This window comes from Amblyomma mixtum, chromosome 9 (genome assembly GCF_055824585.1).
Source record: "Amblyomma mixtum isolate Tamu chromosome 9, ASM5582458v1, whole genome shotgun sequence".
NCBI lineage: Eukaryota > Metazoa > Arthropoda > Arachnida > Ixodida > Ixodidae > Amblyomma > Amblyomma mixtum.
Window position 1 is genome coordinate 5,835,086 of NC_143020.1, and position 20,505 is coordinate 5,855,590.

At 45.9% G+C, this 20,505-nt stretch overlaps 1 protein-coding gene across 1 annotated transcript in view; it reads right to left on the reverse strand.

The window, feature by feature from the left end:
- LOC149328160 (uncharacterized) overlaps positions 1–20,505 on the reverse strand; it is a 53,247-nt gene that overhangs the window by 14,645 nt on the left and 18,097 nt on the right. The window contains exons 3-4 of the mRNA XM_089561504.1: positions 19,860–19,916; positions 13,569–13,794 (exon numbers count right to left, since the gene is read on the reverse strand). Of these exons, the coding sequence (XP_089417630.1) occupies positions 13,569–13,794; positions 19,860–19,916 (283 nt within the window). The remainder of the gene's footprint in view (positions 1–13,568; positions 13,795–19,859; positions 19,917–20,505) is intronic.

A 20,505-nucleotide genomic window follows, 5' to 3' on the forward strand; every position in this document is an offset into this window, starting at 1 on the left:
GTCTTATCAACACGTGACTGAATTTTTTAAGGCGAAAGCCTTAATGTGTCATCGTTGTAAGCAGCAGTTGTCAACAGAGAATGTCACGCTTTTCAGTTGGTCAAAACGGTCGTGACGTCACAGTGCGCCAATTTCAAACGGGGCCAATTGTACTTTGGCTAGTAACCATGCAACCAATTGAAGGGACCATATAGTGATGCTCCAAGTGGGTCTGAGCTTAGTTAATTGCTTAATTACCCAATTAGCCTAATTAATTTCTCTAGTCAGGCCATATAAATAAATAAAACCTATACTTCGTCTCACAAGATGTTTGCAGCACTACGGAAGGTAGAGCTCTCTCGTCCAATCAGGGCTGCAGAAACGCAGAAAATAGTCCCTCGAAAATTTGAGGAGTGTATGACTATTAATCAAAACAATAAGCATTGCAACTAAAAACATGATATGGACAGGTATATTTAAATGGTAGGGAGTGTTTCAATCAGTGGTGAAATTATCAGACAAAGCCCGTACGGACACAGCTCTGCGGAGGCCTGCTGCGAGGTAGTGATGCGTCGCCACTTTCCAACATGGCGTCGGTCGAGTCTGTTGTGTCTCCTGTGTGCTCTACACCGACAGTGCGCTGTTTCCCCAAGCAGGCGAAGCAGGTGGCTTTAAATGCTCTTGAAGCGCTTCGCGTCGAGTCCGGCGGCAGTTGGAGTACAAATGCGCTCATCAAGAGGACGGCAAAACTCACGCAGGTGAGCGAGCGAACGCTTTACAAGTGGACAACGGAGACGTTGAACGCGGGCCGAGTGTTGTCACCGAAGAAGCGTTCTGGCGGAAGAGGCCGCGAGCGGACTAAGAAGCTGGAAGATTTTGACCTGAGCGTGTTGCGAAGGGTGGTACACACCTTTTTCCAGAGAGGGGAAGTTCCAACTATCGCGAAGGTGGTTGCGCATTTCGAAGAGGACGAAACGCTACCGACCGTGTCCGCAGCGACAATGCAGAGGATGTTGAAGAAACTTGGCTTCCGATAAAAGAAGCGCTCTCGGAATGCGATGTTAATCGAAGCGACGCACATTGTGCAGTGTCGCCGCCGGGACTTGCGCCAGATAGCGGAGTTGCGACGCCAGGGTAGGCATATTTTCTTCACCGACGAAACGTGGGTCAACGCCGGCCACATGCGAAGTCGAGTGTGGACTGACTGCACCATCCAATGTGCACACCAAGCGCATCGATCCGGACTGTCGACTGGTCTACAAAACCCCAGTGGCAAAGGTGGCAGGCTTATTGTGAGGTTTTGTCGAAGGCGCAGCGGAAGTTTTCCGAGCGAAGAAAAACTCGGGCGATTACCACGACGAAATGAACGGGGCTGCCTCGGCACGCTGGAGTAAATAAATTTATATGCACATGACACGATTACTGAAATTTACTGCGACGTGACAACAGAGGAACTGATAAGAACAGGTTGCGACAAAAAAAAAAGTGGGGCTAGTCCGTTTGGAACGGGCGTCCGCCTGTCCAAAAACAAACAAAAAAAGAATAAAAAGACATCACGCGCCACCTGCTAGAGGTAGAAAGAAGCCACCTGGACATCAGGTGGATCGAGCCACAGGCGCGTAGGAACACACTAATGTAGTGCGCGCCATACTGATTGGACGAGAGAGCTGTACCTTTCGTAGTGCTGCAAACATCTTGTGAGACGGAGGATAGTAAGAAATTGGCCGAGCTCGGGAATCGAACCCCGGTGTTCGGAGTGCGAGACGAGCATGCTATCCATTCCGCCAGGCCAGCTCGATTGTTTGGAATGAACAAAGGTGCGTCTAGTGAATACGGTGTCTTCGTTCACTCCCATTTTCCTCCCTTTCCGTTACGGCGAAGTTTAGGTGTCCACCGAGATATGAGAGACAGATACATTTCCTTTCCTCAAGAACCAATTTACCGTCGAGCGAGGCGTAGAACCGAATGGGCGATGGCGTTCTATGGACTCCCTGGCAGCGTTGCAAGACGCTGTCGCGTTCCACTCTTAGAGGCGAAGCTTAACATCTTAACCACACATCAGTGACCACACTTTAGGTCAAAAAAGTGCACCCCCCCACCCCCCTAAATTTTGACGGGTGTCCACCGAGATATGTGAGACAGTTACTGCGTAATTTTCTTTCCTCAAATACAATTTTCATTTTCTTCATTACGGGCCATCTTCGTCTTTCTTCTTTCACTCTCACTTCCTCCGTTCCTCTACGGTGCGGTTCAGGTGTCCACCGATATGACAGAGAATTACTGCGCCATTTCCTTTCCTCAAAAAGCGTTGCGTTCAAACGGCAAGGCATCACGCCGAACGGGTAGTGGCGTTCCGTGGCAGCGCTAGAACACGCTGTGGCGTTCCACTCCTAAAGGCGAAGCTTAAGCGTCATTAATTAGCAGTTAATTAGTATTCTGGCATTAATCAGTAATTAACCATTAATCAGTGCTTTGTCATCACTTAGAAATTAGTACTCAATTACATGTGACGCCACCAGTGCCACAGAAGCAGTCAAAGTAGTGCGGAAAACGCTTTCGCCTCCACGCCCTTTAGACAGCCAAAGTGCCCCTGAATTTTTGTAAGAGATGGCATATTGAAACTTGAAGCCTTGTATTACCAGCGGCTTTCCGAAGCTATCTATCTAGAGGTGAAAGCAAATGGCGAACTTTTCTTTTCTACTTGCAAAATTCAGGGGACACTTTGACTGTCTAAAGGGCGTAGAGGCGAAAGCGTTTTCCGCACCACTTTGACTGCTTCTGTGGCACTGGTGGCGTCACATGTAATTGAGTACTAATTTCTAAGTGACGACAAATCACTAATTAATGGTTAATTACTGATTTGTGCCTGAATACTAATTAACTGCTAATTAATGACGCTTAAGCTTCGCCTTTAGGAGTGCAACGCGACAGCGTGTTGTAGCGCTGCTAGGCAGCCCACGGAACGCCACCACCCGTTCGGCGCGATGCCTTGCCCTTTGAACGCTTTTGAGGAAAGGAAAGGGCGCAGTAATTCTTTGTCATCTCGGTGGACACTTGAACCGCACCGTAGAGGAAGGGAGGAAGTGGTAGTGGAAGAAGGAAGACAAAGATGGCCCGTAATGAAGAAAATGAAAATTGTATTTGAGGAAAGGAAATTACGCAGTAACTGTCTCACATATCTCGGTGGACACCTGTCAAAATTCAGGGGGGCCACTTTTTTGACCTAAAATGCGGTCACTGATGTGTGGTTAAGATGTTAAGCTTCGCCTCTAAGAGCGGAACGCGACAGCGTCTTGCAACGCTTCCAGGAGTCCATAGAACGCCATCGCCCATTCGATTCTATGCCTCGCTCGTCAGTAAATTGGTTTCTGAGGAAAGGAAATGTATCTGTCTCTTATATCTCCGTGGACACCTAAACCTCACCGGAAGGGAAGGGAGGAGGAATGGGAGTGAGCGAAGACACCGTATTCACTAGACGCACCTTTGTTCTTCCTAAACCATCGAGCTGGCATGGTGGAGTGGATAGCATGCTCGTCTCACACTCCGAAGACCGGGGTTCGATTCCCGAGCTAGACCAATTTCTTGCTCGGTTTTATTTATTTATATGGCCTGACTAGAAAAGTTAGTTAGGCTAACTGAGTAATTAAGCAATTAACTAAGCTCAGTCCCACTTACTTGGAGCATCACTATACGATTCCTTCAATTGGTTGCCTGGTTACTAGCCAAAGTACAATTGGCCCCGTTTGAAATTCGCGCACTGTGACGTCACGACCGTTTGGACCAACTGAAAAGCGTGACAATTTCTGTCGACAACTGCTGCTTACAACGATGAGACATTAAAGGCTTTCGCCTTAATAAGAGTTTACCTTATTACGCTTTCAGACACCACTCCTTTTGTAAACCTTTCATTAGAACGAATTATATTATGCAACTGCTCAACTGGCAAATTCCTAACTGCTTGAGTCTTTTCCCGCCTTTAATCGAAATCATTAATTGTAGTTCTTCCCTGATTTCCTTCAGGAAAAAGGGGAAAATTTATTTTCTGCATAACTTGTAAGCATATCTACAGGATTTGGTCAATGACGCTGCTTGCGAATAGCATACCATAATAAAGTGTTGTCCTGTGATTTTATTATTTTCCACTGCGTAAGTCCATGCCCACTGATTGGTTCTGTATTTTATTATTCAACTTATTCTGTCAATTGATTTTGTGCTTAGTTTACAAAATTGTATAATTTGACTACTTAGTGCTGGCTTCAATCCTGCTCTTTTTAATTTGCTCTGTAGTCGACAGATTGCCTCTGTTCAGGTGCAAGTTTGCTTTATTTGCAGTCATTCCTAGGTGTGTGCTGTTTGTGCTGCAAGTTATGTAGGGACATTGGCCCAGTCAGGTGTTCATTGCTATCGTCTTTTGCCTCTGCCCCTTTGCACTACTTCTGTACCGTCTTAAGCACAATAAAGAAACAAACAAAAAAACTTGACAGATTTATTCAACGTTTCGACCAGGGACTTGTGTTTTTAAAGACCAAAAAGACCAGTCCCTGGCCGAAACGTTGAATAAATCTGTTAAGTATTTTAATGTGACTTCCACAACTTATTAGATATATATAGCACAAAAAATAAAAGCACTTGCTTGCTAGAGGTAAAATGCGAAATTCAGAAAGGCTTCATTTAGGTAAACATGTATTGCTAATCGACGTTTCAGACAGCCTGAAATATTTCAAGTCTTCAAAAAAGGACAGGCTCTGTCTGAAAAGTCGACTAGCAAAAAGTATTTACCTAAATGGAGCGTTTCTGAATTTCACGCATATATACATATATATATATATATATATATATATATATATATATATATATATATATATATATATATATATATATATATATATATAACGGGGAAGATCTGAACTGTGTCTCATAGAAGCAATGAATCGCGATTAAAATTCCTTGTAAATCGTTTTCTGAGTTCTTTTCTAGTTTGTTGTAAATCAGCACTTTTTTCATGCAAGTTTACAATGGGAATTGACTAACATCGTTTTGTACCACGCTTAGAAATTGCTAACACGTGGACAATTTCGCCATAAGGCGTGACGTCACTGGAATACTGTGTTAGTTTTTACAAAACATCAAATATCCGTGTAAAGCTTCATATATATGAGAATACTTTATAACCGCCAATTGTTTTCGGAAATCTTCTTTAGCAGATCACCCTTGAAAGACAGACCTGAAAGATTTCTTCCAACAGCATTTTTCTTAACACGCGCACAGTGGCCAAGGTGCACACAGGTGCGCACAACAAGCCAACGTGTACACAGCAAGCGCCAAGCGGCCGCCAACACTCGCGGGTGTAGGAAAAAACGTCCCCGGAAAAAAGGTGCCGGAGGAAGATTTCATTTCATTTATTTCACGTACTGAAAGGACATGAGGGGGCGAGAGAAAAAAAATTACCGACGATTACGTTACTTCCTAATGCAAAATTTGAGCGCAGCAAATAAGCTGTTTCACCATTTCGATAGTGAGTCAACCCCAGCTGCGGAGTTGGTTTCAGGGACAACGCCGCCGATGCCGACACAAACAATATGATACCCTCGCTTCCGCAGCGCTAAGAACCAGGTCTAGCCGTGGGAAGGTGGTCACGTATTCGTCGACGTGCCGGGGCCTACGTGAAATAACCGGCGCGTCGGCAACCGAAGAGCACCCTATCCGCCACACAAGAACAGGGGGGGGGACCCTTTCCTCCTCTTTTTGCATGGCGGCGACGGTGTTCTATGCAGTCACGTTATCTTGACTCTCTAGCGGCGTCAGCGGCATCCAGCGGTATCAGTCGGTCGTTATCAGTCGGTCGCTGCTAGCGCTGGAGGTTTAAAGGGGGGCGGAGCTGGTTACGAGGCCGACGACGACGCGAAACCCAGGAACGGACGCCAAAGAGCTGCGCTCTAAAAAGCTGCCTTACGGGCAGCTTCACAAGCTCGCACCCCCCGTTACATATGGACGAGGGTAGACACAGTACATGCGCGAAACATTAGGAAATTACATATTTTGTAAAGCCATTAGAGTAATTAGATAACAATTATTATCAAAAAACATGACAACTCTATAAATACTGTAATAACATGCAAATTTGGCAAACCAGAGAGTGGCAATTTTCCATTGCCGTGTAAAAAAATGTCGACATAATACACACCACTTTCACACACACATGTACACATCAACTGCATTCATCAGAATTCATATATGTTGTTGTGTTGTGTTGGGTTTATTGGCGCATAAGCAGCTAAGGCTATCATGCGCCAAGAACAAGGTATGGAAAGGTTCGCTTGAGCAGAGTGTGAAAACAAAGATGATAAAAACGGTGGTGTAAAGGGCCTAAAAGTTATTTTTATTACCTGGCTGATTAAATACAAACTTTTTAGAAATGGCTGTTTGCAGAAGCTTTTAAAAGTTGGTGCACCTCCGTGGACATCCTTGGCTTGCCAAGGATCTCGAGGCCCCCCAACTACTCATAAAAACCTCAGCCTCCTTCTCAGGACTGAGAAAGTGGCTGAGGTGTATCGTTCTAGGTAAAGAAGCACAGGGTCGGAACATTACAGGTTTTGAAGAACACCGGCTTCCCTTAAAAAGCTAAAAACATCAAGCATACTAACGGGTGCATCTTCAGCTAAAATCAACGCTGGATGAAATGGGATATGTTCTTTGTAAAATGTTGCAAAATATTTTTTTCTTAATGATTCAAGTTTTGTGCATGATAGTAGTATGTGGTTTATGGTAAGTTCATGTCCGCATTGCTCGCAAACAGGTTTGTCTTTCTTTGTTAGCAGGAAGTTGTGTGTGAGATGTGTGTGTCCTATACGGAGACGGCATAAAATAACTTCGATGAATCGTTTTTGGTGTGAGCATGATTTCCATTCGCCTAGGATGGGTTTTACTAAATGTAGCTTATTTTTTCTTTCGATATTCCATTGCGACTGCCATTTATTTCTTAATTTCCACTGCACCAACTTCATACCATCTTTGTAGGGAATGTACACTTTCTTTATTTCTTTGTTTCGAGCTTTTCCAGCACATTCATCTGCTTTCTCATTGCCAGCGATTCCAATGTGGCTGGGAACCCAGCAAAATTTTATGTCTTGTCCCTGTATTGTGGCGCTTGTTATGTTATGTATGATATCCCCGATTAGTGGTGTCACTGCATTGCTATGGTGAAGTGAGGTTAGTATGCTCAGAGAATCAGTGTAAATGATACTGTTCTGAATGTTCTCATTTATTATTTTTTCTACAGCTAGCAAGACTGCGTAACACTCGGCGGTGAAAATGGATGCACACTGAGGTAGCCGTACTATTTTTTCCCAATTATTCTGAACTACAGCACTTCCCACGTAGTGCACCGATTTTGATCCATCGGTATAAAATGCTTCGTATTCTCCGTACTTTTCGTTGAGTGCTAAATATTCTTGTAATATCTGTTCATGTGGTGTATGTTTTTTCCGAAATTGTGTTAATGTGAAGTCGCACACATATGGTAGGCAGTACCAAGGCGGGAGTGGATCAGGTTTGCGGGCAATATTAGGTAATATGTTCATTATGTCTAGTTCTTGGCATTTCTCTTCAAAGCGGAGAAGAAGTGGTCTGATTGCTAGAGGTTTGTTGGTAAATAGTGTTCGGGATGGGCACTTTGTAACGAGTGGGTAACAGATGTGTTTAGGCTGGGAACGGATCTTTAAAATGTATGAGCATGTGAGCATAGTTCGTCTGTCTGCGAGTGGTTGTTCATTTGTCTCTACGTATAGGCTTTTTATAGGTGACGTCCTGTATGCACCAGTTGAAAGGCGCAATCCCAAATTGTGCACAGGGTCCAGTCGCTTCAAGTACGATGGCCTTGCTGATCCATACACTATGCAACCATAATCTAGAATGGAACGTACTACAGAGCGATAAATGTGTAGAAGACATACCCGATCAGAACCCCAGTGTTTGCGTGAAAGGACTTTCAGTATGTTCAGTGCTAGCGACGCCTTCTTTTTCAGTGCGTTTATGTGTGGCAGGAAAGTAAGTTTTTTATCGAAGGTGATGCCTAGAAATTTGTGTTCCTTTTTGAAAGGCAGCTCGGTTTGGTTGAGGTGTAATGTTGGATTTGTGTACAAGCCTCGTTTGAGTGAAAAAAGTAAGGCCACTTTTTTTTTGTGTTGAGAACTGGAAACCATTCTTGTCTGCCCATGTTGCCATTTTGTTGATTGTAAGCTGTACTTGTCGTTCGCATGTGGATATATTGGAAGATGTACATGCTATCTGAAGATCATCAACATACATTGAATACATAATGGACCTTGGGATTATTTTTCTAATAGAATTCATTTTTACAACGAAGAGAGTTGTGCTTAAAATGCACCCTTGAGGAACTCCATTTTCCTGAATGAAGTCCCTCGAAAGGGTCGAGCCTAGGCGGACATTAAATGAGCGGTTAGACAAAAAGTCTTTAATGCAGTTGAGCATTCTGCCACGGATGCCGAGCTCAGCTAAGTCCTGGAGAATCCCGAACCTCCAGGTTGTATCATATGCTTTTTCTAAATCAAAAAAGACGCTAAGACAGTGCTGTTTGTGTATAAAAGCTTCTCTGACTGTATTTTCGAGACGGACTAGGTGATCTGTAGTGCAGCATCCTTTCTTAAATCCACACTGATGGATATCAAGCAGTTCACAGGATTGAAGAACAAAGGTTAGTCTGATATTTAGGACACTTTCGAAAGATTTGGCGAGGCAACTGGTTAAGGCTATGGGTCTATAATTGCTAGGAGAGGTTGGGGGTTTACCAGGTTTAAGGAACGGTACAATAATAGCTTTCTTCCAGGCTTCAGGTATTTTCCCTGACATCCAAACTGTGTTGAAGAATCTCAAAAGTGCTTCTATGGCAGGCTCAGAAAGATGTGCAAGCATTTCATAATGTATATGGTCGGGTCCTGGAGCAGTTTTTTTCCCGGCAGACAGTACTCTGTTGATTTCTTGGCGGGTAATTAGACTATTGTATTTTTCATTTGCACCTCCAGTTGTTGGGAGCCTCTGTTTTTCAGCTGTATTTTTGTATTTTAAAAAGGACTGCGTGTAGTGTGATGAACTTGAAACTGCAGTGAAATGTTCTCCTAAGATGTCTGCCTGTTCGTCTATGCTTGTTTGTGTTCCGGGTGTTGTTAAAAAAGGAATTGTAAATGGTGAAAAGCTACCGTTTATTTTTCGAACCTGCTCCCACATTTTTTTAGATGGGATCTGACTGTTGATAGTTGAAACATAATTCTGCCATGAAGCTTTTTCGGCACTGCGACGAACATACCGAGCTTTAGCTTTTGCTTTTTTAAAATTTAGGAAATTTTCATGCGTCGGATACCTACGGAATTTACCCCAAGCTCTGTTTTGTTGTTTTTTCGCTTCTTTACAGTCTTTTGTCCACCATACTTTATGGTTTTGTCGCGCCACTCCTGATGACTGAGGAATAGCTGTGAGTGCGGCAGTTATGATACAATTAGTGAACTTTTCGTTTATCTGGTCAACGGTAAGATTTCCTAAAACTATATCTTCTAAAGTTGCCTTTGCTCTAAAAATTGACCAGTCGGCGAGATGAAGCTTCCAACGCCGTGGCCTTGTGGGGATTATTTCCGGTGGGGATGTTAAAGTGATTAGTACAGGGAGGTGATCGCTGCCATATAGATTGTCAATGACGTCCCAGTTAAAATCGTTAAAAACATAAGGTGAACTAAACGACAAATCTAAAAAGGTCATTTTCCCTGAGGTAGGGGAGCAGTATGTGGCTTTTTCTGTATTTAAAAGACATACATTACTTGTGAGGATAAAATCTTCAATTATTTGACCCCTAGAGTCACAGTGCTCGCTTCCCCAAAAAGGGGAGTGAGCGTTAAAATCCCCGACTACTAGATATGGTTCTGGAAGTTCATCAATGAGGCCTTGTAGATCGTGGACTGTTAGTGTGAGATGTGGAGGAATATATACAGAGCAGATTGTAATTGTTTTGTAGCTGACAATGCTGACTGCAACTGCCTCAAGTTTTGTTTTGAGTCTGATCTCTTGAGCAGGGACGCCGCTTTTCACTATGATGGCTACGCCTCCCGATAGTCGGCTCGCCTGTTCCCGATCGCGGCGGAAAACAGTGTAATTCTTAAGAAAGTTATTTTTTTGGGGACCTAAATTTGTTTCTTGTAGACATAAGGCGACAGGAGTGTGTGCTCCTAGTATGTCTTTTATGTCACTGTAATTGTTTAAAAGTCCTCTACAATTCCATTGTATTATGAAAGCCATCTTATTTTTGTGTTTGTATCGGGTGAAAAACTAGATCAAGTTTTTGATGGCCCTGTGACTCGGGGCCTGTCTTTTTTTGATCGATCCAGAGAGCTCCGCCGACCGTCCGACGTGGACGGCGCGGGGCTGCCCGGGGTCGTGTCCATCGCCTCTGCGGAGGCGCTGGACGACCGTGCAGAAGGCACGTTCGCGTTCGAGTTTGACCTCGACCTGTGGGAAGAGGTCTTGAGGCCCGCCGACCCGGGGGTCTGCGTTGCCTCCTTTGGGGTTTGCGGAGTAGCGCCAGCTACTCCACACGGGGGCACGGGTGGCCCCGCCACAGGCTCACTGCGTGTGGTGGCCTGGACAGGTGCCGTAGCCTGGTGTGGTGTGCCGCGCCCACGCACCACATCGGCGAAGTTTGTTTTTGCAGTGAAGGTGAATTTGTTTGTCTGAGCGTATTGCCTTCGTGCTTCTTTGAAAGAAATGTTTTGTGTAGTCTTGAGAGTAATAATTTCTTTTTCTTTTTTCCATGAAGGACAAGCTCTGGAGTAGGCAGCATGGTCTCCCTCACAGTTTGCACACCGTGGGTTAGCAACACATTCTTCGGATTGGTGTTCCTTCGAAGAGCATTTTGCGCAAGTTTTGCGGCCGCGACAACTCTGGGAGCCGTGGCCAAATCTCTGGCAGTTGAAACATCTGCGTGGGTTGGGAATATACGGTCTTACATTTATTTTCAGATATCCGACTTCTATGCTTTCAGGCAGTATGCTGGTGTTGAAAGTGAGGATGAGGTGTTTCGTGTCAATTTCTTTGTTGTCCTTCCTGATCTTTATTCGCTGAACATTTATGACATCTTGATCAGTAAGGCCCTCAAGCATTTCTTTTTCAGATAGGTGGACAAAGTCGATTTCAGATATGACGCCTCGGACAGTGTTTAGAGATCGATGTGAAGTAACGGAGATCGGAATCTCCCCTATGGACACGAGGTTTGAGAGTTTAGAGTACTGGACGGTGTCATGCAATTCGAGTAGTAAGTCACCACTGGCCATTTTTGATACCTTGTACCCAAGGCCCAAGGTATCTGTCAAGCACTTTGCTACCAGGAACGGGGATATCAGTCTTGCTTGTTTTTCTTCTGCATTGCTATGTACAACATGGGTTTTCGGGAAAGTTATCTTTCTTTTTTGGAAAAAGTCGCTTGCATCGGTCCGCCCTCTTTTCAGAGAGCGATCAGGTTTTGAAAGGGGGGGAGCCATAAAAAATTGATGTTTTTCGGTCATGGTGCCAGCCACCCACCATGGAGTCCAACAAGGGGACGCGACAGGAACTTGAAAGCAAGTCCTGCCTACGCCAGCTGTACACCTTAACTATAACCTAATATGACTCAACTCAGGGTAGTTGGTCACACACGGTTAACCCTCGCCGCCAGGAAAAAGAGGAAAAAACGAAGAAGAGAGGAGGATACAGGAAAGTTGTAAGAAAGGGAATAGGAAAGTGAAAGATAGAGGGGAGGACAGGAAAAGGCGACTGCCGATTTCCTCCGGTTGGGTCAGGCCGGAGGTGCCGTCTGCAGGAAGCTAGGGCCAAAGTGGTGTGTTGCCTCCGCCGAGGGGCCTTAAGGGTCCAAACGCTCGGCATCGGCTCAACCACCAGGATCCCCTTTTCCCCGGACACGGCGATGCCACGCACGGCTAAGCGCGGATGCTCGGGTCCGTGGTGATGCATTGTTCACCATCATCCCCCTGCGGGGATGTCCCTGCGGATGCTCGGGTTAACCCCGTGGTGTCGCCACTCACCAACGTCTGCATGCTGCAGACGCCTCCCTGCGGGGAAGAATTCATATATCATAAATAAAATCAACTCTACAAGACGTCAAGGTTTCTAATATGTTCATGCATTGTATGGCCTTTATTAAGATTATTTAACAGTCTAGGAATTACATTACACAACATTTGCATTCCATAGTTCCAACATTTGCATTCCCCCTAGGAAGCGCCCTCTAGCAAAAAAATGTCCCCAAGTGAAAAGTTACGCAAAGAATAATTCTTCCGGAACAACTTGACAACAAATTGCCCTGTATATTGTACTGTTCCTTGAATTGGAGAATAGATGTAGGCGTGAAGCATTTTGCAGTGCCAGACCACACCGTGGTCATGCAGACTTCATTCTCGGAAAAAAAAATACCGCAGCGTTTAAATTTAGCGCACTTTTAGCGCTCTGCATGGCCTTACACCACATCTGCTAAACCGTACACTTACCTTGCAATCGCCGCTGCAGGCGGGAAGCTGCTTTCTGCTGGTGCAGTGTGTAGACACTGAGCTACCGCCTCCTAAATATTGGATTGGGCGCATGTGATAGCTCGATGATTGCGTAGAGGCGATGCGCAGTGTTTGTTTCACGCTATCATTAAGCTATAAATGAGACTTGCAGCATTAAACGTATTTAGCTGATATCGTTTTTTGTATATCAAGACGCCCTTCTCATCTAGTGTTTTTCCCAGCCTTGAGCAATAATCCACACCATCACTTGCGTTGTGTTGACCATACCGCTGTGTTCAGGGCCAGTGATTAGTTCCACCGTTAAACAACTTAAATCCGCCTCACGAGGTAAGAGCCCACTAGTGGCATTGCCCACATGCTAGGCCGATGCTCAAATTGCTGCGTGTTACGAGGCCTTTCATGGCAACCGTCTGGGGACATTTTCTCCCAGTTCGCAAATGGGAGCATTTTTCCCGGGGGCGTTTTTCCCGGGGACATTTTTTCTTGGGAAATTTTTCCTGGGAATGTTTTTTTTTTTTCGGAACCCCTCATTCGCAGCAAAACTTCGGCAGATTGCCCTCAGTAATTTTCTGTTTTGATACGCTGAGCCCATTCGCCTTCACTTATTTCTGCCCATCATGTCTTATTATGCTTTGGTTTATGGTTAATAGGGTTTAACGTTCCAAAGCGACTGAGGCTATCAGAGACGCCGTAGTGAAGGACTCCGGAATTTTAGACCACCTGAGGTTCTTTAAAGTGTAATGACATCGCACAGTACAAGGGCTTCTAGAATTTCGCCTCCATCGAAAACCGACCGCTGCGGCCGGGATCGAACCCGCGTCTTTCGGGTCAGATGTCTTTTTAACAAGACAAGGTTTTAGCAGCGCGGTCATATGACGCCCCTTCTTAATGTATTCTTTCTGAAGCGGCGCTCCATTAAAGTTATCAAGACAGTAAGGCGCTAAGTGTTTCGACACTGGGGGGGGGGGGGTGTTGCATAGTGCGTTGATAAAAAGATAACCGCAGCGCGCCAGCCACGAAACTCACCTATAGTCGAAGCCGATCCCGAATTGAGTGACCTTATGTGCACCAATGGCGTCAAGGAATCGCTGGAAGTTTGTTTTGAAGGGCTCGCTCAGTGTACTTCCGCCTGGCTTGTACAGTGAGTCGTAGAAAATAATGGTGCAGACACCGTCTGGCGGAAGCTCGGTGTTGCCCGTGCTGAGGTGATCGCCCATAGTGCAGATCAGGGAAGTATTCGGGAGACGAGCCTCTGCACAACAACAAACGTTTACAAAGAGTCCTTTAGAGGGTAATCGGACATCGCTGATGAGTTCGTAACAACGCCGTTGATGTTTTAAAATTTCTTGCGCTGCACAGCCTGAAAAAAGAAGAGGCTCTGAATGTACACGAAACAATATTTGGAACACGGGTGTGCGTCGAAGGGAAATAAACTGCGTTCCACACGCTAGAATTTCGTAACAATAGAGCTCAGGCTTCGACAAACTGCAGATGTATTAATAGTGATAGCAAGATAAACGAGAAAAACCTGCTCCTTCAAACAAAAATATAATATTCATGAGAAAAAGACTGTTTTGTCTACAATGAATCTGTCTTCTGTTTCTACAACCGCAACAGCTTGGCAAACATTGCAGTTGGTTTTGAAATGCAGAAGACACTGGACATCTTTGCGGAAAAACTTCTAGGACTTCTAGGTTTGTTAAAGTGTTAGGTGCTAGTCAAATACTAGTAATAGAAAATCTTTGCCTGTTGCTTGAATGTTTGAATTTGGGACAAGCGGTCTTATTTTCTCCGGCTGCATTAAAGTGAGGCAAGGCTTTTAACAATGAGAAATAATGCGTTGATATCATACGTTAAATAACGAAGGGAATCAGCGAGGGAATGCAGAACAGAGCTTGATAGACTGCTGGGGCTAGTGGCACTGGTTAGGCACTGTCACGTGCTCTTGTCAATACGTACAGATTTCGCAATTACCTGAAGAATTGCAAGAAAAGAAAAGCTATATTCTTCCGAATGGACACCCGAGAGAGTATTGAAATGCGATGCGAATACGAAGCATACAAATAAGACAAAATTGTCACGCAGAGGTAACCGCAGCCCCGCAGTCGGGAAGACATCGAAATGCTTACAAGAGGGACTCTCTATTGGGCTAACTCGTACCCCGTAAGAAAAGAACAAATTAGCAGCGCGGATAGCAACAAGCGAACTCGGTGGTCGTCGATGAACACAATAGTAGCTGCTCTCGGCAGCGTTCAGTTTAAGGCAGACAAATTGCTTTCTATATATCATGCGATTGACATCGATGGTAATATCACACAACCTAAAAGGAGTTGCGCGTGGCTGCGGTCATTCGAGAAAAATTTGGCTACATCTCACGACAGCAAAAAATTGTAAAGCCGCATGCTGGCAGCCTTGGGGATAAGCAAATTCAGACTACAAAGAATCGCGACATTACCCCACTTTATTGAACAGTCGACGCGATGTGCTGGGACATGGTGTAGGACAGAATACGTGCCAGGCCTACTGCTCTGCGTCGAGTTACCCAGAAAGTATTTGAGCAATAGTCTTGTTAAGGCGTTCCATAAGGCCGTTATTTTGCGGATGGCACGCAGATTTTCTCTCCTGTGGTTTGTCTGACTGTGGGGCAGGATAGTTTGAATGAGCAAGACTGTTAATGCTGCTGCACTGTTCGTTATGACTACCTCGGGGGCGCCGTGTAGCAGGAGAAGGCATTCCACAAATAGTATCACAACTTCTGCAGTGCCGATCAGGTTGGCGTTTGTTCCGGCGTATCGGGTGAGGAGTAGGTCGCTACTATTATCCACTTCCGGGCACTACGTCGTAAAAGAGCTGAGTAGGTCCATGCTGATTTGCTGTGGTGGTGTCGTCTTCAGAAATGTGCTGGCGTGGCAGAGGATGCCGTCGCTGCTGGCAGTCTAGGAAAGATTTAACGATCTGTACGACGTCCGTGGATGGTCGTGACAAGTAATAGTTGTTTTGAATTGGGCATAGGCTGCGGGTAAACCAGAGGTTCCGGGCTGTAGGTTCGCCACTTTAATCATGAAAAATGTCCTCTCGAAGGCTGTCAGGACAAACCAGAAGGGAAATGGTCTTGCTGGACGCCAAGCTCTCCACGATGATTGCGTTTTGCATACAGAAGGAGGAAAATACAGGCTTGAACGCTGTAGGGGGCCAAGAATTCTTGCCTTCCAGGCAATAGATGAGAAGGTCTAGGACGGAGTCCGAGCATTGCTGCTGCGTAGCAGTGCTGTTGGCGAAGAGTGCGAGGAAGGAGTCGTCGCTGTCATGTTTCGGAGCTATATCGACAAGGGCTCGTGACAAGCAGTCAGCGTCATGTTCTTGCGCCAGGCTTCTGGACTACGCTGTCGTCTAATTCGATAAGGCGCAAGCTCTGTTAAGCGAGGTGGCCGGAGGAATCCTCAAATTGGCAAGTCAGCTCTGCGCATGCAGGTTGCTGACAACTTTGAATGGTCGCCCTTACAGGAAGGGGCGGAATTTCATGTAGCCCAGATGATGGCGAGACACTCCTACTCGGCTGTCGAATAGTTAGCTGCTGCTTTCTACAAGCACTGGACTGCATACGCGCTTACCTTCTCAAATCCGTCAGGCGTCGTTACTCCCGCCTGAAGTTTGTTGCTATTACAGAGCCTTGCCCTTCCCCGACCACCTTAGAGATAAATTCTGCAAAGGGATGCCTTGGTCCAGCAGCAGATGCATATTTCATTACATGACGCCGTCAATATTTTTGGCATAGAAACAGCTACGGTGACCATAATGCTTGAACGTAGGGATATGCTCACTTCTTTGTCGAGCACACTGAGCGCTACATGATTCGTCAGGGTCGAGTTCGAAGGCATGGGCTCCTCCGTCGAGAGTGTGATGGACTCTAGCATGAGCTCAATGATTGGTTGGTGAAGTCCGCGCGTAGAATCAGGTCTCGGGAAAAGCCGCTGCGGCAGCTCTTCGGGTATAGCACTCGGCTCCTGCACTGAAAGTAGCCGGTTCGGTCCGGCGGCGGCGGTCGAATTTCGATGGGGGCGAAATCCTATAGGCCCGTGTACTGTGCGATGTTAGTGCAAGTTGAATCCCAGGTGGTCGAAATTTCCGGAGCTCTTCACTACGGCGTCCCTCATAGCCTGAATTGCGTTGGGACGTTAAACCCTCACAAATCATAAACATCACGGAAACACTGATGGAGCACTGTGAAAGGTGCACGGCGCGTGTCTCCGTGGTCTGTAACTGTTGGAGTACACTATCGCGACAAGGTGGTGAGATGGCCTCCGAGTGCGCGCATATGCGGGCCGTCTCAAACTGTCGTAACCTTCTTCAGCTAAGCGGAGGACGGCTCACCGATGATGAAGAGAGAAAGAGTGGTGTTCACCAAGGCTGTGAAGTTGCGGCCCTGGATAGTCGTTACTTCGTACTCTCCCGCTACTCGCCCATCGTTTTGTAAGGCGACGGCATGGCAAGAGAATCGAGTCCTATATGGGGCGTTGTCTTCGCAGCACTAAGCAGCTTTGATGTGGCTTTGTGGGCCCTTTGGTCGGGTCCTCCACTTGAGTGCGTGGCGTCATGGTCATTGCAGGATCTTCGTCGTTTCGCCGGGAAGCAAACTAACATCAAAAGGCTGCTGCCTTCATTTTGCCCTGTGGGGGTGGAAAGCCTACCTCTGGCGGCTGCGTTGTACCTGCGGTGCGGTGGGGAAGCCGCGGAGATATCAGTGTCTCCAAAGTTGATGAGACGCTCTATGTGTGATCAAGCTGACGCAATTACTCTGACTGCGTGTGATCGCTGGTCGGGTTGTAGTCGCACAGCGCCGCAGGGGAAGCGTTTGTTCCCCATTCCTCGATAAGGGCAGTGCCGGATAATGTGCCCCGGTTCTCTACAATGAATGCAGAGCGGGTGGCGCTCATCGGGAGTTCTCTAGACGTGTACTTTCCTTAGCGTAGCTCTTTGTTCCAAAGTTGGCAGAGCGGGTGGCTGCAGAAGCTCAGATGGTGCATAACGTTGCTGGGGCGGGTTGACGTGGGTCGTTGGCTGCGTACCACCGCGGCGTGGGTCATTGCAGCGAGTTTTGCTGTGCGTATTATCGTTTTTTCAGGACGCCTATACCTTGCGGCAGTTTCTTGTGGACATCGTCCGTTACTGCAGGAGTATAAGGCTGGGCTAGCGACGAAAGCATTAGGCGGTGTTCTCGAAAATGATTTCGCGAAATCCGTCTGGCACGTTTGAGGTGTTTAGGGTTAGCATATCCATCGGTATCGCTGAAAAGAAAAGTGCCTGATGGTAGTACAGGAGCGCCCGGGCATTCAAGATATCGACCATCAGCGGTTTGGTGGGGAACTCAAATTGGTTCAGGGGGATTCGTACCAGCTTGGTGAAAAGATGTTCCCTCTCACATCGCATGAGCAAGTCGGCCATCTTGTCTTCGAACATGGCGGTGTCGGCTTTGCTGAAAAGGAGCGCCATCTCTGCAAAGTACATTTTCGCAGTCTTGTGGGAACATTGCAAACGGGTCAGGAGCAGGCGGTCTGCGCTTTCTTTGTGCCCGATGCTTCTGGTCGTTCCACGTAGTTGGCTCTCCAAGCTCTTCCAAGTAGTCATAGAATTTTGCGTGGTTTTCACACTGCGATGTTCATGGGTCATAAAATGCGTAGACATTCCGGAGCTTGGCGTCGTTGTCCTATGGGTTCAGCGCAGCCACTCTGCCGGATACGTCAAGCCATTCTGCTATGTCCTGATGGGTATGGCCACACAATATGGGCTGCTCATGACGCATGCGAAAACCAAGGGTGACTTCTTGAGCCACCGCGGCGTTATTTTGGGGTGCATAGGAAAACTACAGGACAGCATCGCCATCAGATGTCGCATAGTGGGGACGGAAGTCCGGCAGTCAGGAAGGGACCCAAAGGCTTGAAAAAGGCATTCTTTATTGGGATCTCTTGAGCGCTCAAAAAACAAAAGAAATTGGCGGCGATAATAGCAACAACCCTGCTCACTGGTCTTCGATGAACAGAACTCTCACTGCTCTCCGCCGTGGTCCGTTTAAAGAAAGCAAATTTCTTTCTAGATAAGGCCCTAAGAGCACCTACGATAATATCCTTGAACTTAGAACCAGTTCCGCGTGGTTGCGATCATTCGAGATGTATCTCGTTACAACATGGGTCAGAAATAATGATTAAGTGACATGCCGGCGGCTTTGAACATAAAAAAATTAATTAATACAATGTTTCGCGCCAATAACCCTCTGTGGGACAGCACACATTTTTTTTGTAAAATTGAGGAAAAACTTTTCATTCCACGAGCCACTGACGTTCCCAGAAACGGTTCTTAACAAATTTCACAATTTTAGTACAAATAGTTAAGTGGAACAAACTCGGACATATTTGTCCCGTTGACACTAAATGGAGATGAAGAAAATGGGATGTATTTGTCGAATTGACCTAGATGGGCTAACTTACTGAGTTATTTTCTTCTAGCCACTTCATGACCTTGCTCGCACTTGTTCGATAGATCTTGAACTTGTTCGCACTACGTCGCCCGTCTTGGAACACCAGCGGCGTCTACTCGTTTCACTATCACAGGGTTGTGTCCTTTGTCCACGAGCCGAACATCACAGGAGACACTAACTATTTCTGGCCATTTTTTGCCCTCGATGTTGTCTCGGAATGGCTGCTTGGTGCTTGCGTTCTGAATTTTAGTTATTAACAGTTTGGCGCCCAAAACCAAACTACATACGATGTTTGAGCATAACCGCTAAATGTTCAATCGTTAAATGTCCAGCTATTTTTAGCATGCTAACAAAAAGCTCTGTCCCCTTATTGCTTGTCATGTGAAATCTTTGGAACAAGTCCATGTTGTGATGTGAAGTTTTTCCTCCTTATGCATAAAAAAAGAATCAATCACCGGGCATTTTGATCTTGTTTTTTTTTGCCAGATCGAATATAGCCAAAAACTTGCAGCACGCCCCCCAAAAAGGACGAAGTTTAGAGGTCTCGACTCGCTACGTCATCTAGTGGGCGCGGCTGAAACCACTTTTAGACATATCATTGGAACCTTAAGATAGGTGGGAGCGCAGTATAAGTGTGACTGCTGCAGCCCAGTGCCTCACAACCTCTTTAGTATGGGGAACAAAATGGGACATACGTGTGCCATTTTCTTGCGAAGGGATAATATAAACGCCATGCGGACACTAGTGTATACATTTAGCGACCGCTAATCCGCTCGAAAGATTTTTGCCACGGGCAGCTCTCACCGTGGTAATCATCCAGTGAGAAAATAATCAAAAAACCTCACGAGTAATAGGTGGTCGAGTAAGACCAGGTGTAGTCGTGCTATTCTTCTTCGTGGACTCTGGATCGAAAGAGAAAGACAAAGACAATATTATAATATCTATTGCTGGTTTCTAAATTAACGGTAATTTTATCGCGCGCAATCTGTTTGACGGCCGGAATATTAGCTCCTCATTATTAGGCAGAGGAATAGTCGGTGAAGTCAGACCTGGTGTAGTCGTGCTGTTCTGCTTCGTGGACTCTGGATTGAAAGAGAAAGACAAAGACAATATTATAATATCTATTGTTTGTTTCTAAAATAAAGGTAACTTTATCGCGCGCAATCTGTTTGACGGCCGTAATATTCGCTCCTCATTATTAGGCAGAGGAATAGTCGGTCAAGTCAGACCTGGTGTAGTCGTGCTGTTCTGCTTTGTGGACTCTGGATTGAAAGAGAAAGATAAAGACAATATTATAATATCTATTGTTAGTTTCTAAAATAACGGTAATTTTGTCGCGTGCAATCTGTTTCACGGCCGTAATAATAGCTCCTCATTATTAGGCAGAGGAATAGTCGGTCAAGTCAGACCTGGTGTAGTCGTGCTGCTCTGCTTCGGGGATTCTGGAACAGATGAGAAAGACAAAGACCATTATTATAAAATCTATTGACA